The sequence below is a fragment of the Leuresthes tenuis genome, unplaced genomic scaffold, assembly GCF_036924035.1.
Source record: "Leuresthes tenuis unplaced genomic scaffold, fLeuTen1.0.hap1 SCAF_16, whole genome shotgun sequence".
NCBI lineage: Eukaryota > Metazoa > Chordata > Actinopteri > Atheriniformes > Atherinopsidae > Leuresthes > Leuresthes tenuis.
This window is the reverse complement of record NW_027325370.1, coordinates 21,672,917-21,689,962: the sequence shown is the minus strand read 5'-3', so window position 1 is coordinate 21,689,962 and position 17,046 is coordinate 21,672,917. Positions and strand designations below refer to the sequence as shown.

The 17,046-nt window shown below is 45.8% G+C and overlaps 1 protein-coding gene across 2 annotated transcripts in view; it reads right to left on the bottom strand.

Annotated features, from left to right (window-relative positions):
* The window catches only part of adcy6a (adenylate cyclase 6a), a 34,422-nt gene extending 17,597 nt beyond the window's left edge, over nt 1–16,825 (bottom strand). The window contains exons 1-3 of one of the 2 annotated variants that reach the window (XM_072366812.1): nt 16,610–16,825; nt 13,532–13,783; nt 12,494–13,433 (exon numbers count right to left, since the gene is read on the bottom strand). In XM_072366812.1, coding sequence (XP_072222913.1) covers nt 12,494–13,433; nt 13,532–13,551 — 960 coding nt within the window. In that variant the 5' untranslated portion in view covers nt 13,552–13,783; nt 16,610–16,825. Of the gene's footprint in view, nt 1–12,493; nt 13,434–13,531; nt 13,784–16,346; nt 16,445–16,609 lie in introns of those variants that run through there. The other variant, XM_072366813.1, reaches the window with a different exon arrangement.
* Between the last annotated feature and the right edge of the window lie 221 nt (nt 16,826–17,046).

Sequence of the window (17,046 nt, the reverse complement as noted above, 5' to 3'; positions counted from 1 at the left end):
AGACAAAAGTGAAACCTGAAGCACGATGTCTGTGTGCAGGTGAATGTCAGTGCATGTGTGCAGTCATCACTTTTATGTGTGCATGTGGGGCTTCGCTCTATACGCTGCCAGCTGCGGCTACTGTGTGCCTCCATCTGTCGGGATTCGCTCGACATAGGGCATCACACTCTGTGTGTCTGGGCTCACAACCTTAAAGTAATTGCTTGCTTTTCTCAAGAGGGCAGGGGATCGTGGGTTTGCAGAGTACACAGTAAGGTCCTGTGTTTGCGCAACAGCACTCCACCTCCTTAGGAGCTCTGCTTGGCAGCGTTTACCTGCTACCTGTGCAGGCCACCACGCTCCCAGCACAAGGCCACCGCACCTGCTCATGTCCTCCGTGTTCAAAAACACACTCATTTATCACGGCTCTTCACTTATCCTGCCGGCCGCTCCTTCACTGGCTGGGTCCAGCTCCATTAAAATCCCACCTTTGTCAGGTAGGACTAAGACTGAGATGAGTATGATTACGGCTCAGCTAAAACAGTATGTTCAGATCGTGCGGATGAGAATAAACCAGGACTTGAACATCACGTCATGGAACATCCTCTTTTTTTCTTTTTTTTTTTTTGGCCATAAAAGCAGTTGTCATTTCCCCGGGGGTGACATGATGGAACCAGCCAGCCAGTCAGCGAAGAGGACCTCGGCCTAATCCCTGGATATCAAAATGGCATTATGTAAGAGCTGCTCTGAACTACACAGGACAGGCAAAACAGCAGCAACGCTGGCTATTCTGCAGCACAGATTAAGGTGCATTTGGTCACAAAAAGCCCCTAACAGCTTAGAGAGGATATGCCGGCTTAATCAATAAATGATCAACTTGGCTGTATGGCTGCATTGCTGAATCAATAACCGGCTTTTTGCATAACAAGTACTGTAAAGCTGTTGCACACAAAGAGCCCTCCCCAGCGGAGGGGGAGAACAGGGGAGCAGGCTTTGTCATTTTACAGCTCCAGAGCTTAGCTGAGATGAGTTTAATCACATTTCTGGCAAAAATCCTTTTAAATTTTTCTGAACTTTATTTTCGAATCCAAGGGGCATCCTGGATTTTGAATAAATATATAAATATCAGTAAGAAGTTTGGGGAAAACTCATCACCATTCACACCTAAAACTGGCCAGCTGGAGCTAAGATCGAGCTGTGGAAGCATGCGAGTGGACTTCTCAGAAGATGTATTTATAAATTTTCTCATCCTTTATGATGGATTTAACACAGCAGACATTTACTTTAGCAGGAAGTCCTCGGTCTTGACAGTGAACCTATAAACATTTACTTTTAAGGCCATCAGGCCCCCTTTTCAGACCAGGGGTGAGTGTTTTTTTTAAGGAGCGGAGAGCAATGTGGGAGACTGGTCGAATGAGACGTTCAACAGTTTCCTCGGAGACTAAAATAAATGTTGTGCATCAGAAAGCCATTCTTCAACAACGCCGCGTTTGCTAATTTTACGTTAAGAGGGGATCGCAGTCGTGACGGGAACGGCTTGAAGTGGAAAAGCCGTGTCTCTAACTGCCGCTAACGTCTCTTGGCTCATTGTTTGGGTTTTCCTGACAGCTGCCTTCGCTCTCACTACAGCAGGCAAGAATTTTCTAAAAGAAAAAGAAGTTCAATGTTTAAAAAAAGGGCAAAGTTGGAGGCTCGCCGATGATTTCGCCAAATAAAGCAGCAGATTTTTCCTTCAGGAGTTGGCTGAGGTAAAAAGAACTGCACCTGCATAGATAAACAGGCCACTGTTTGTTTCTCCTGACCAAAATAAATCACTTACTCCGAATTTAAGCGGAACATAAAAGAAGGTTCATCAGAAAAATACATTTAAAGTCTTTACAAAAAAAAAAACAACTAAACTCTCTGCAGAACTGTCAGCAGGATGTGACTGATAGTCAGCAATCACGAACCAATTTCATTTCAACTACACAATCTCCAAGTGAATGAGGTTCCCAGATGGCCGGAGTGTCTCTTTTGTTTCCTCTCGGTCAGCTATGGCTGTGCTCCCTTCCTTTTATCCCACCTGCCCTCATTTCCTTAACATCACTGGGCCAATACCCAACACTGCCCACAAGAAGGCGTTTGTGTGTGTCAAGTCATGGAAAAGCTTCGAAAGCTGTAAGCAAGCAAATATAGACCCAAACTAAACCCGTTTGATATAAACAAGCAGCCAGTCTACTAACTTATCTTTTAAAAGATCTCATTTTGAATCCAGCTCTATGATGATTTTATTACACCGACGGTGCTGAGGCGTCGCTCCGTCTGTCTTTCTCTCGCGAGAGGTTCTGCTCAGTGTTGGCCTGAAACTCACACCCACTGAGACTGTGAATTATCAGAGATGGCAGCGCAGCTTTCACTGAGCAACTATCGCCCTCATTCCTCATGTCTCCCCCCAAAGGCCCTCAGTCCTCCACCAGGGAGGATGCAGCGTGGGCTGCCAACAGAGAGGGTGAAAGCAACAATCGTAGAGGTGAGGTGATGACGCTGTGTCAAAGGCTCATCACACTTACACAGGTGGAGTGTTTTGTATTCTCAGGAAGTCACATATACAGCAACGATATCAACGTTAACAGAGTTCCCACAAGTACACCGTTTAGACACATATTTTCAGAGCCTGACTGATAATTGATTTTTTTTTTAGGGCCAATGTGGATATAGGTTTATCAATATCAATAAAGCTGAACAATATTCTATGGTATGTCCTCTGCTGCGTGTGGATTAGAGAGCAGAGAATGTTCAGAGAATGGAGTCCAAGCTACACGTTAGAAAACGATACAGGCCTTAGGAACAGTTTTAGGATGCTCGGTTGACAGGTGGCCTGTGTCGAATAGGTCCAATATTTCCTTTGGAGACCGTGGGTCAAACAAATCTGTCCGTATCTGTCCTCATATCCACTCCGACTGGATTAAATATACCCGGGAGTAGAGGTGCGGTATTTTCTCGATTCTGAGACGCATCGCAATGTGGAAGGCTTGACAAATCGCTGCAGCGACCGACCATAATCGAGAGTTTGCAGCATACACAAAATCATAGTGCATAATTACAGTTCCACCCCAAAAAAACTGTTACCACAGGAACTGACTGGACCTGTTTGATGTTATAACTCCAAACTTGGACAATTCGCTCGTCAAACAGTTTGTCAGTTAATCCACTAAGCTTTTCCTCACTACTTAACGTTCAGCGGGTCACTTCGATACGCTGGAAATACTTGAAGCTGACATGGAAAAATACATCAGCTGGACAGTACTGTCCAGAAAACTGTGGTGAAGAAGAATTTATAAAACCTGTTCCCAGAGGGAGCAATGACTGATGGGATATTGTTATTGAAACCGGGCCAGCGAGCTCGTCGGCCTTTAAGGAAGATCTGGAACTTCTTCAAACATCTGTGTTGGATCAGGCTCTGTAAAACACACTCTTAACACCCAAGACATGACAGAACACTGCTCATGGCAAAACATAAGAGTCACACCCCTCCCAAAAGGTCGTTCCTTGTCTTTCCTTGAGAGCATTGGTTATTTCTGTCATATTCTATCATTTCATTTATTTCATCCAACCTCCTCACACTCTGACTCGGGCTCACTGTCTCTTGCAGCCTTTGTAAAAGAGTCTGTGTGTGTGTGTGTGTGTGTGTGTGTGTGTGTGTGTGTGCTTGGTGCCAGGCAGCTGCTGGGTTTGTGTACTCAGCCTGAGCCTCATGTCTACACACAGCTCACACTGTCCTTATCTGAAATAACCAGAACCACCACAACAGATAAATAGTCCCGCCCCGCCCGCTCACTCTGCTCCCTCACCCGCCGGGTGGTCTTATTTGTGCCCTACGTCACATGAAACATCTTTGAAGCGGCAGAAAAGCGAAGCAGATTTTTTGGAGCACAGCCACCTGTGCCGCGGTGTCATTTCTGTGTCTTTTCAGGTCGAGCACGTCTGTGATGAACATCAGAACAGGATATCCAGGATATCGTTTTCCAGGACGTTTCCACATCAGTCAAACTGTTAAAAGCTATTCTTGGTATCTGACATCTTTTCGACTGTGTTATTTAAACATATAAAAGAAAAGAAAGCACCGTTCTGATCTACCTGTGTTTTAACTCAGCACTCCAGCGCTACCTCATGTTTTCACTTGATACCCGAAGGTTACCAAAGTGGATCACGGCAGCACCAGGATGGTTGGTAGCAAGTACCAAAAAAAAAAGTGACCGTTTCCAACAAAGCTAATTAAAAACCCTGTGTTAGATTTATCATTCTGAATTTATTTTACAAAGACAGAATCCAAAGATTCGGAAAGTATTACGATCAGACGGGAGCCTGAATTGGAATGACACAAAAACACCTTCAGGGCAAAAAAAAGGTCCAAGAATGACCTGCGTTTCCTCCTAAACACTTTTCCTCTAAGGTAAAAGGTCAAAGACAGATCAGAAGGATCATTTTTAGGGATTTATCAAAAGACGACTGCACCAATGAGAGTGTCCCGACTGCACGCATTCTTAATGTAAACTACAATATGAGAGTGCTGTGGTGAATTCAGTTCAAGTCCATTCTGATACAAAAAGCAGCAGGTTTAATGACACTTTTGAATGTTCTTGACCAGTTTACAAAGAGCTTTAGACACTTGCTGGTTGATCTCTTTGGGTTCGAAACTTTTCTAAACAAAACGGACCAATGGCGATGGATCCAAAGGCCTCTACCATGCAGGCCTGACACGCAGGTCCGTGCTTTCATGTCACAGACGAGGCTGTTGGCCTCAGAGGGTAAATAAACAGTAAATTGAGATTTTATTGCCGTGTCAGATTATTTTTAGAAAGAAAAGTTCAGATGGGAAATGGTGGACTACAGTAAATCAAAAGTGACTTTGGACAAAGACAGAGTTAAACATTTCATAGAGTAATGCAGAAATAGTTCAATCGAGCAGCAGTTGATGGGGTCTTGCTTATTTTTGTGTGTGTGTGTGTGTTCGAGTAAAAGAAAACCTGATGCAACGAGGATAGATCAGGTGCTTAATGCTGAATCTCTGTTTAAAATGCCCACACGCACACATCTCAATGCAAATGACGTGTTTTTTAATATCAAACACTCTGTGAAAGTTTCACAGTTTCCGTGCAATAACCCTGCTCTGCCTGTGGCAGTTTTACAACATCTCTGTGTATTTCTGAAGCTCTGCACTGAAACACGAGACCCTCTACACATTACATAAATAATGTAGAGCCGAGTCACAGACTGTCACTTGCAGTGCAAAGCCGGTTATCCCGATCAGGCTGAACCTCTTCATTCCTCAGTCACGTTTCTGTAAACACGGACGAGGACAAGCTGGGGGTCCTGACAGTGTCAAAAATACGCACCACACATTTCTGTTGGCAAGCAGGCGGGTGTGACTTCTGTGGAGAGAGTGTGACAATCAAAGCTTTCTGGCAGCGGAGTTGCAAGTTGGAGTTTTTTTTTTTAAGGGGGGGGGGTCGGCGTTTCTACTCAAACGGCTACAAAATATGCCCAAAAACGGAAAACTTAAGGAAGTCGACACCTTTTTCACAATGTCATCAAGTTTTTTCTGGAACACGCGGAACCCCTGCAAAGCTGCTCGGCTTCACACTCTCTTAACGGACAACAAGTTGAGGGGTAGCTGAGATTAAACAGAAATGGTATTTTTCCATTACACGGGGCAGCATTTTAGAGGACTTACGTCAACATTAGGGGGAACGGACAGCCAAACAATTACATCTACATGTAGGAAAAGAAACCAGTATAACTAACGAAACCACATAAAATAAACTATTCCTTTACTCTTGAAAACTGTCCGTCTTTGAGGCCCGCAGCATGTTTCCTGCAGCAGTGGAGCTACAAAGATGCACAGTCATGGCGAGCTGACCACAGATAAGCTTCTCTGAAGCAGACAGCTCGCAAACAACATCCTGTGCATCCCTCCCTAACGACTCCCCACCACCTCCGCTCATATGACCCCTTCCCCATCATTGCCATGTTTAATCATGGACCGTCTCATTTGGACAGCAGGGGGGAGGAAAACAAAGCAGAAATCTATCCAAGCAGTCAAACAGCACCGTGTCTCGTAAGCTGAGACCCTCTGACACCCACCTTCCAGCTTCCTTTTCTCGGAAGGAGGAGTGAACGGCACAAATCAATTTTGACCTGGTTTCCAAAATGTTTCTCTTTTCTTTTTTGATATTTACTTTCGGCAACTGTTACCAAACTAGGTCTTGGCTGCTCGAGTCGTAGTTGTTTCCATGGCAACCGCTGGACCAACTCAACACGAGCCCTGACGGGAGACACTTAGCAATGCTGTTTATTCCCCACCAGTCTCAGAAGTGATGCTAAACTCCTTCCCCAGAGCTCTTATTGGTCCAGAGAGTGGCTGATTGCTGCCTATGGTGTGTGTGTGTGTGTGTGTGTGTGTGTGTATGTGTGTGTGTTTGTAACCATGAAACACTCAAACGAAGAAATACAGTCAGTCAGGTGAAATGTGTTCACACGGAGAAAGATTGCATCACATTTTGGTGTAATTTTTTATACTCTCCTGTGTGGATCTTTTGGGTGAAGCCCTGGTGTGTTTTGCGTGTGTGTGTGTGTGTGTGTGTGTGTATGCGTGTGTGTGTGTGGGATTCTATCAGTCAGCACCCAAGCCTAGTTGTGAGCGAAGTGTGCACGTGACAGGTATCCTCGTTAAAATGCTGCGGCCGAGTTAAACACACAAATTATTTATCAAGGAGGCTGTGGAAGGAGTGCGTGGGGAGAATATCAGATTCTCGTCCCATCGCACCGCCTCGCTGCTTCTTCTTCCTCCTCTACGAGGTGCTCTGTTCTACAGCGGCAGCTTTGTACGGGTGATCATCAGAGGCTGACACTTCCTCCACTGAGATTCAAGTCTCCCATCTTGATGCAGAAAGCACACAAGGTTATTCCAGCACAGGGAGCTGCTGTGAAGCTGTGAACAGCTGATACAGTTGATTCGCTGCAAGATTTTCTCTGATAGAAATGCACCAGTTCTGTGTCTAACATCTTGGAAGCGTGACAATTGATTAAACAGCCCTTTAGCAAGTTATGTGAGGACGTGAGCCCGCAGCACATTACTATTGTACAGAAGCAGCACATTCTTACTAAGAATCTTTACCTTATCTTATTGTCTGAACACAAAAACACACTCCAAATCGCAGCTCCACAAAGAGACCGGTGAGGCCTCGCCGGTCATGGCTCACTGTCGTTGTTGCGGCACAATAGCAAAAGACACTGAAATTGTTTGTCTGGCTGCAGCATTTAACGGCCTCTACACAGTCTCTGTGTGTGTGTGTGTTTCAGGGTATGTGGAACGCAGGCCTGCGTGTATCCAGAGAGAAACGGGGATAGACTAACCTGCCTGTTGCACTGACGCAGGCTCTGATAAGACTGTTCCGTATGACGCAATAGTTAGTCCAAACACCAAGGGCCTGATATTTTTAGGAACCAGTCTTTGACCTCTCACAACCCTTATGTCAACAACAGCCATACAACAATGCAAGCCATTGTCAGGAGCCATAAAGCAAATAACTCTGGGGTGAAGAATGTGACTAAATATCCCCCCCAAAAAAATCATTGACAAGCTTATCAGCAGCGACCAGTGTGCGACTTTAAGAGCATAAAATGTGCCTGGTGCAGTTTTTCTGATTGAATCTCGAACAGAAGAGCGTACAGTGCGTGTCAGTTTGCACAAAATGGACACCCACGCATGCAGACACGACTATTGTTTCGTGATGTAACTTCCCAAAGGACAACAAACGGCAGCAGCTCTGACAAACATTCAATGGAGAGGAGAAAGGGAAGGCGTCAACCATAACAAAGCACACGAGAGTTTGTGTGAGTTTGGATGGGTGGACGGGTGGGACGGGTGCATTCGCATGTGCGTGAACTGTGCAGTTATGGCTAATTGATTTCAGCTGAGGATCACAGGCACAGTGACACAAAAACATGGGGATTAACAGCTGAGTGACGCTTCCATGTAACAGGATGTCTCTGTCGGAAAAGTGGTCATTTAAAATCCTTTTACGTCAAGGTGGTTCACACAGCGAGATGTGAAAATGTGACATAAAAAGATCTAAAGACGGAGTTGTTTCTTCTGCACGCAGCTAAAAAAGGAAAGAAAAAGCACACACATACGAGCCAAAGCTGAGAGCAATACAGCTTAGAAAACAACCATGTGGCCCGAATGTGTTTTGAAAGGCTTGATGGGATTAAGTGCAATAGATTTCAAGAGTCCAACATGAAGTACTCCATATATAGAGACTAGACACCCTCAAGATGTCTGTAGCTGGTCTTACACAACGGATTCAACCGGCAGCGACAGTAAGAACAACTCAGGCAATCCTGAACAGAAAGAACACACAAAGACCTACTTTCATACATGAGCGTAATGCAGTTGCATTCAGAGTTTTATGAGAGGATTTCTGTGATTATAGTCGAACAACGAATCATAATTATGCAATTTAGTAAAGGAGCTGAAGTAAACTACGGTCCTGGTCTTTCTATCTACTAAAAACCTTCAACAACTATTCTAATTTGTAATGTATTTTACTCCTGGCATGGCGGTTTGCCTGTCAGAACTACAGCTTGCATTTATATTGCGAGTACTCTTGAGTAATTATAGTGTGTGACACATTTCTAATGATTTCTGTGTATATGAACTAAGGCTTGGGGCTGGGAGATTATTTTCTCTTTCTTTCTTTTTTTTGTTTCTCTCCAAACCTTATTTATTTTAAATCCTTCTTTAAAACAACAAATGACAAAAGGATTATCAAAAACTTCTTTCGCTTTTACTCTAACGATAAAATGAGCGAAAGAACTGTTATTTTTTCATTCTGAGATGAAAAAATCTCCCTTCAGAAAATCCCCTGAGGCTAAAAGCGCGACCAAAGACGAGCCTGGAAAATATGCTTGTTTAAAAAAGAAAAACCAAGCCCTGCCGTCGTAGACGACGCCGAAACATTCATTTTCAGCAGTTTTCCCAAGACGTAATCTTTCCCCATTTTTTTCAACATACCGCAGAAAATGTACAGATCTCAGAGGGCGCACCTTAAATCTAAAAATAATAAAAGTCTTAAATGACAGTTTTGTGCTATAAAAAAAAAAACACGTGTATTTAACAGTAAGTAATACCATACGGAAAGGGAACTATGATATGAACTGGACATTTTGGCAGGCAAAAGGTGCCACTTTTATACAGTTTTAGTGGAAGTTAAAGAGAAAATTGTTAAAAATTGTTAAAAATCATTAAAAATGCAATTCAAAGCAGATATTCAATCAATCGATAAAATCGGTGTATCACCCAACCCTAATAGCTATATTAATATATATAATAGCCTATATTAACAGTTTAACAGTCATAAATGAAGAAACAAAACAACCATGAGGCCTAAACAAACCCTGCCTGCTTCAAATAAGTGACAAGACCCCACACAGAATATAAGTACACCCAGAAAGCCTGGCTTGTAAAATATTGAAATTATTTACAATTTGAAGGGAGTAAAAAGCGTGTGCTTGTGACCGACTTTTCTCAGAGTGACAATCCTTTGTGATTTCGAGGCCGTCACAGTGCTGCTGACCCAGATGTGATGACCACAGAACTCTCAGCCAGGCTCTCACATTTTTCTGTGATTTTCTGAATTGTCGAGTATTTGTGCGAGTCTCGCATTCAGGCATTTATTCTCCTGCTGTATACAAGCCATGGAGCTGAAGTAAAAAGGGGAAAACGTTTGTTTCAAAGAGATCACCTGCGGCTGGTCACTGAACTAACAACCCATCTACCAACAGCGTGTGAAACTCCACGAGCCGCTTCATACGTGAATTAAAAAGCAACACGTTTCCTGTACGTGAACGGCGGTTACTAAGCTGCCCACGCCGGCACGAATCAAGGCAATTTCTTTCATGATAGACGGGAGGCTCGAAGGGAAATTAGACAATTAGACTCTCCACCAGTGAAATGCGGAATCATCTGTGGCCGTCGACACCAACAGAAACCAACAGTGAGGTTAATGAGTTATTGGAGAAAGAGGAAATACTTGCACACAAGCGTGAAGCAGTGATTGATGACGCTGTATTGCCGTGTCACACGGTACACAGACGACCTTAGAGACGGGCTGCATTGCTCGGCCGTGGCTATCTCATGACATCCATTCACTAAATGATGGCAAACAATGTTGAATCCGTGATAGATTACTCGATGGTATATCACGCAGGATGTTACAGAGCGCGCTGTAATTACTCGGTTCCCATGGAGCCCTGATCGAGTCGTTGACTTTAGTAATTATTTTATAATTAACAATCACAACATTAAGGGACTTGTGGTACAGACAGCAGTGGTTTTATGTAACAGGCCAACACGTGATAGGATGTCTTAATGAATGCCGACCTAAGAGACATTACGGTGACAATCAGTGATTATTAGGTCTTATATCCCCCCCATTGTTTTCAAGGAACGGCCTTCCTATTATGCTTTACATAACTCTTCCCCAGGGAGATGACAGTTGTAAAACAGCTAAGATTTTACAGAAGGCAAACAGCCACAACTGACCTCCCCCTCCCCTCCCCTCCCCTTGACCTCTCCCCCGTCACCCCACCCTCGGAGAAAAGTACAGAGAGTCCCTTGTGTGAGAGCACAGAGACCTGAATGATACTGCTTTATATCGCGGTACTCTCCCACTGTCACACAACAGCTCACGCACACACACACACACACACACACACGCAGCCGTCCAGCCAGAGCGGTTCATTCAGCCCACTGACCTTCAGCGAGCCCTTAGGTCCTTGGCATGACGCAGAAAACAACACACTGTGCAGCAGGACCCATAAGCCCCAAATACGCAGCCACAACATGGTGACAAGTCACAGCAGAGCGATTTACAGTGCGGCGGCCGCGTTCACACGCTACCACCCCATCATAAATATCATGGCCGTGTTTCAGATGCAGCCAGACATGCAGCTAAGAGTCAACTACAGTCCAATTATTAATTCAGTGTCCCTGTTTTCACTTTCGTGAGCAGTTATGTCAAAGTCTATCTTTCTAGTTTCCACCTTAAAACTACATTTTCTTTTAGCATGTATTGTATATATCTATATATATATAAATATATATGTATATATATGCTAATTGTTGCTTCATCCTTTAATCATTCGGTCTACAGAATGGGGCTGGGCTGTATATTGACTATTCAATCTATATTGATATTTTTTCAAATGAGTCTGCATGCAAACCTGCTGCAGAGTCGCTCATAAATTCTCCTCCTTGCAGCCCACTTTGAAACTGTGTCACTAGATTTTAAGAGAAGAGGCGCTCAGCAAAAAAATGCAGCAGCTTCTTTGTTCAAATCCCTGCTGCTTTCATCCACGCGTGTCGGCCTTAACGTTCGATGATATAATCGCTGATTTTGTCAGTCACCTTTTTGGAAAAATTCTGTTCTCGGACAGAAAAAAACAAAAGTGTGAATAAAAACAGTTTCATTGGGAGTTCAGCAGTATTAACATACACTGCATCTATCTGTGGACTAATCAGTAAATCATTTTGATTGTAAATTTTTTCCAGCCCATGTAGAAAAATTGGTGGTGACCAATTACCGAAGGATCAAAAGCAAAAAATATCTGAAAAAAAAACAAAAAAAAACAGAGCACTATCACCTGACTCAGAAGTTTCTTTCAGCTCATTGTTTGCAGCTCACAACTTTACTGCCTTGTGTCCAGGCGAAGCAGAGCAGCTGCCCGGCAACAACACAGCTAACTGGATCTAGTATTCCTTTCGAGAGCTGGTGTAGACCGAAACGGAACTAAACCGAGAGGAGAGTGAACACTGGACAGTGATTCATAAAGCGGTGCGAAACACCACTTGAAATGAGTGCTTTTATTGTTCCAGGCAGACAGGTAGTGTGGAGATGCATCTCTCAGCGAATGTGGCATTTGATACAATACATTCATGACACGATAACATTTTGGCCTTCAAAATGTGCGCGGCTTGTTTTCCTAAATGCCTCAAAATAAAATGTACTCACAGAAATATGGGTTTGGAAGCATTTTGTTTGTTGGACTGTTGTAATGAAAACAGTCCTCCCGTATGTAGAGAAAAAAGTAAGGTTTTTTTATTTTTATGTATGCACTCTTATTAGAAAAAAAAGCAATTATTACTGCTGCTTTTATTGCTGCTGGGGTAATGCTAGCCTAAAACGTTTACACTGTTTTAATTGTGAGGCTTGGTGCTTTCAAATTGGAAATGACTAGAAAGTCAAGATGTCAGAGTACAGCAGAGAATTTCCCCCTTTTTTCCAGCTGGTGAGTGCACTTGCATTGATACAGACTGGGATTTTGAGGTGATAAAATGTACAGCATGATGTTGTGTAGTGTTCTCCATTCGTGAACTTCATACATGTGGAAAACTAGTGCAGAAAATGCCCATAAACTATCCAGTAAATAATGAAAAAGGTGACGGGACATGGAGATATCGAGCCTTTCTTACTTGCTTCCAGAGGAACTTGTCTTCCTGGTTGACCTGCCAGGTGGTGACCACGTGTATGATGGACAGCACGGCGCCACTCAGCACCGCTGCCCTCATCCTCACAGGTAGCAGAGTGTAGATGATGTAGATGAAGAACACGGACCACCAGATTCCCTCTGAAGCGCTCCTGGGTGCCACCATGAGCACCCCAAACACCTGTACCGACACCAAGACTCCGATCACCAGGTAACTGACCATCCACATGTAGTCCTGGTGGAAGCCGTTGCGGTTGCACACTACCATGAGAGCCATGAAGAGCGCCATCGCCACCGACAGGGCTGACGAGAAGGCCACATGAGGGGCGGCGTGGACACAGTGGAAGGTCAGCATGATGCCGCACACGATCACAAGTACCCCCATGAGCATGGTCAAGGAGCTCTGGTTCAGCCTAAAGAAATAACGCTGGTATAGGCGCTCCAGTTTGCGGGACTGGAATTTTTTCGACTGGAATACTCGCACCACCCTGAGCCAGCAGTCCGCAGCCGTCACCACCCCTGCTGCGCCGTTGGCCCCCTCGTCGCCCATGTCGCCGCTTCCTCCATTACACCCCCCTTTCCTTCCTTTCAGCTCCCCGTCTTCAAAACCCAAGTCGACAGATTTCAGCCCCACCCCTTCCCCGGGAGCCCCTCCCCTTTTGCCGTAGTGGTCCTCCTGCCATCCGCAGCGGACACCGAAGTTGCCCCCACCTCCCACAGCCCCTGCCACCCCTCCGCGGTGGTGCTGATGGAGGGGGGCTCCGGAAGGGGGCTCCATAGCATCTGGGTCCCGCAGACAGCTCATGTAACGCGGGTTGCAGAGAGATGAGCCGCCCTTCCGTTTGGACTTCTTGCCATTGCGCTCACCCCACGCAGTCTTGCGGTCGTCCACTCTGGCAACTAGGAGACCACTGAACCAGGACATTCTGAGTGAGCAGAGAGAGGAACATTCAATAAGACAGATAACAGTCACAGCGGTCCAACATTTCCTCCTCTATCCCACCTCTAAGAGCCGCCTGTTTACCTGTCGGGGTTCTGGTACATGTCCCAGCCCTTTTCCTTGCAGCCGGTTCACTCATTTATCCCCCTGAATGAAATTTTGATGAAGTGAGGAGAGATTGGTCGAGGCCACGCTGCCGGGGCGCAGAGTGGGAGCGAATGGAAGCCGGCCAAAGGGCACTCAAAACTCCAGATGTTTGTGCCAGAGCCGGAGATCAGAGACCAGCGTTAATAAGCGCCTCTCCCGCCGGGCCTATCTCCACGGCTTCTGCTGGGTCTAGAGGTGGGAAAACAATCAGACATAAAGAGGATTTCAAGGAAACAAACAGGTTCGTGATGGTGACGGGGTCGTTAAATGTTGGGACACAGACTGAAGTAGTGCGCAGATGTCTTCTTAACCTTGTCATCCCGACTGAAAGCTTGTTAGAGGAAAGTTTTTTTTAACCAAATTTGATGGGAAATAAAAATGGATCATACTGTTGGCAAAATGTGTGTAAATTGAATTTCCTGGATAAGCAGGCACACTTGTGACTGTCTGAAAGCTGAGACTGATTCATAGGATAAGAGCTACTTCCAGAACTAACAAAAGAAGGGGGGGGGGGGTGATCCCAAAATAGCATGTAGGTTTGAATTTTTTTAAGGTGAACCACAACTTGCTCAGTTTGACCCCAGTGCAACAAAAAAAAACATGCACCCTCTGATCTAAAAACATGCAATGAAAGTCAGCTGGGCTGAAGGGACAGAAACACTCCCCCCCTGCTTATAATCGCAAACTAAACAGAGCAGTAAAGGAAAATAAAGACTAAACGCTGCTGGACAACAGGACTCTGTCAAGACAGTAATGACATATACAGAGTGACAGAATCTTGAGGCCTGCAGGATTAAATCGAGTTGTTTGGAAATTACTAGAAAGTCAGGATGTCAGTATTTCCATTTGAGCTTTGCATAGCACACATATCACAGACAGACATGTAAATATGGCACAAGTCAAAAATAGAAGCGCACTGCAAACACCAGAGTCAAAGGAACTCGTTTCATGCAGTTAAGCTCAAATGAAAATGACAATTAACCCCCTTTTTTTCGTCACCAGTGCATATTATTTGCTTACAATGCTGTGTGTCAGTAGTTTTGTCCATTTTATTCCATCAAAAATGTCTAAATGATTCCCTGGACTTAAAGTGGGTCTCTCTGTGATATTCTGTGATATAGAGCTTGTGCTGACCCGGTCGCATTTCATTGTGCCGTGATATCACTATAACATCCTTACAGCACTTTTATGACAGTATATGTAATAATGGGACGGCGGTGTAGATTCCTGATTGGATTATGAAACGTCCACATATGCCTCAGCAACCAGCTGATCTCACCAGGCCTCCAGACGCCCTGAGCTCCCCGGTGCAGAGAGGAACGCAGCGCAGCAGACTTCCACCAACACACCCCCCCACCCCCCAACCTACACCCCACCCCGACCGGCACTTTCACCGGAGAGCCATGCTGTGTTGTTGAGGCAAAAATAGCCCTTCCTTGCTATATCTTGCCTGCAAGCGCCTTCCCTGGCACGCACCGAGCCGTATCCCTCCTTCCCTGGCAGTGGATCGACAAGATTCAAGGAGAATCGCCCCCCCCCCCCCCCCCCCCCCCCCCCCTTCCCTCCTCTTTCTCTTTCTCACACATACACCTCTCCTCCTTTCCCACCTCCACCTCCCCGACTGCGTCCCCCGCTCCCCTGCACAAGGTCGACCAGCTCATACCCATTCGCCAGCGTCGCCGTGCTGCCAGTCGCTTCGGTGCGTGTTTGCGTGGTGCCTGGCCGTGCTCTCTTGGTCACTCCCCTCCACCTCCCCCCAGCTATAGCGCAAGGGGAGGGGTGGGGAAGCGGGGAAAGCAGTGGTGGGTGGGTGACCGACCATTCCTGGTGGGAAAGGGGGGGGGGGGCATTCTCAACCTGACACTGGCCACAAACAAGCGAGCTGTAAGTCATTCATTACGGGGCTGTAGACATGTCCGAGGCCGCGCGTGCATGTCTCATCCAGATGATGCAGATGCATCATCGCCAGATAAGACACACAAAAAAAAAAAAAAAAACAGAGAAAAACATCAAGCATTCAGGAGACATTAAAGCGCCTTAAACGGACCCTTCTCTCCCCCCCCCCCTCTCTCTCTCTTTCCGTTTTCTGCGGCCCTGTTCTGATCATGTGCGGATGATGTGTTTGCGATCCGGCGTATGAATGCCATGCACAGGCAGGCCGTGTGTGTGAGGGCCCGCATTCAAACAGCGTAGGCTTCTTGTTACATAACACCGTGGCCTATGTGACAACCACAGCAGGGACCATAAAAGCGCTCCGCTGCGTCCTGCAGCTCAAGTTAAGACACAAACACGCCTCTGTCAGAGATGCATTCATCCCAGCCCAGTGTCCTTCACTCTGCTGCAAAGCAATACTCGCAGGATTCATGTATTAACAGACACGAGTCTTGGGGAAAATAAACGTGTTATTGCTGCTGCACATTCCTCAGCATCAGTCAATGGATGGAGGATTAGCGACGAACAATACTCTAAGATCCGTCGCATCTCTGTGAAATACGAAGCAGCGTAAAAACATTTAAAAAACAGAGGCGTTCAAGTTTAAAGTCATGTTATCCGAAAATATCTGGATTATTATGAGCGCCTAATGCGAGTTGGAAGCCTGTTCATGTAGCCTGATAACACCCTTCGGGACAGTCAGCGAGAAGAGAAACGCACACTGATGCGGCTCATCCCCCCCCCACCCCCCCTCAACAAAAAAGAACACACGCACAGATATGTTGTTATTGGCCGCCGCCTGTGGAAAACATGTACTGACCGTGTATCCTTTGCCACCACCGCCAATGTGCAGCGGAGGCCTCACAGGAACTGTCGCCAGCTATGTCATTCAGTCCGGCACGAACTGAGCGCTGACGGAGAGGTGGCAGAGGCGCACACGGCTCTGAGCAACAGCGCGAGACACGCTTGTACGGACAGGGGGGGACATGTATGAGACACATCGGCCCGCCGTGTGCAGCAGCAGCAGTTTTTTGTTTTTGTTTTTGTTTTTTTAAACAAGAAAAAGAAGAGGACGGGACTCACCGTGAACATCTTCTGTTTCCACTCCCCGACAGGACCGCAGCAGACAATCCGATTCGGCGTTGTTGTCGGTCGGAGCGGCCAGGGTGGAGGACCATCTGTAGACGAGCCGTGCAAGGATGGTCCGGTTAAACTGGTCACCCTGTGGTGGATCTCCTCCTGTCGTCTTCTCGCTCCACTCCCTTGCCTCTCCTCCCCCTGACCCTCTCGACTCCGAGCACCACTGACAGCACGGTGAAAATACTTAGAGCTCACTTCCGGTTGTCGTTTTCAAATTAAAACCGCGATTTGTCGGATATGTTGTTCAGTGATGTGAAAAAGAAGTAGCCTGCGCCCTGTTCGTATTGTAAAGTTTTATGTATCAGGGCATAATAAGAAAAAAAATCCCCTGATCCTGACCAGGTATTAAAATCTCAAGCACGGTGATGGAGGGCTGATGA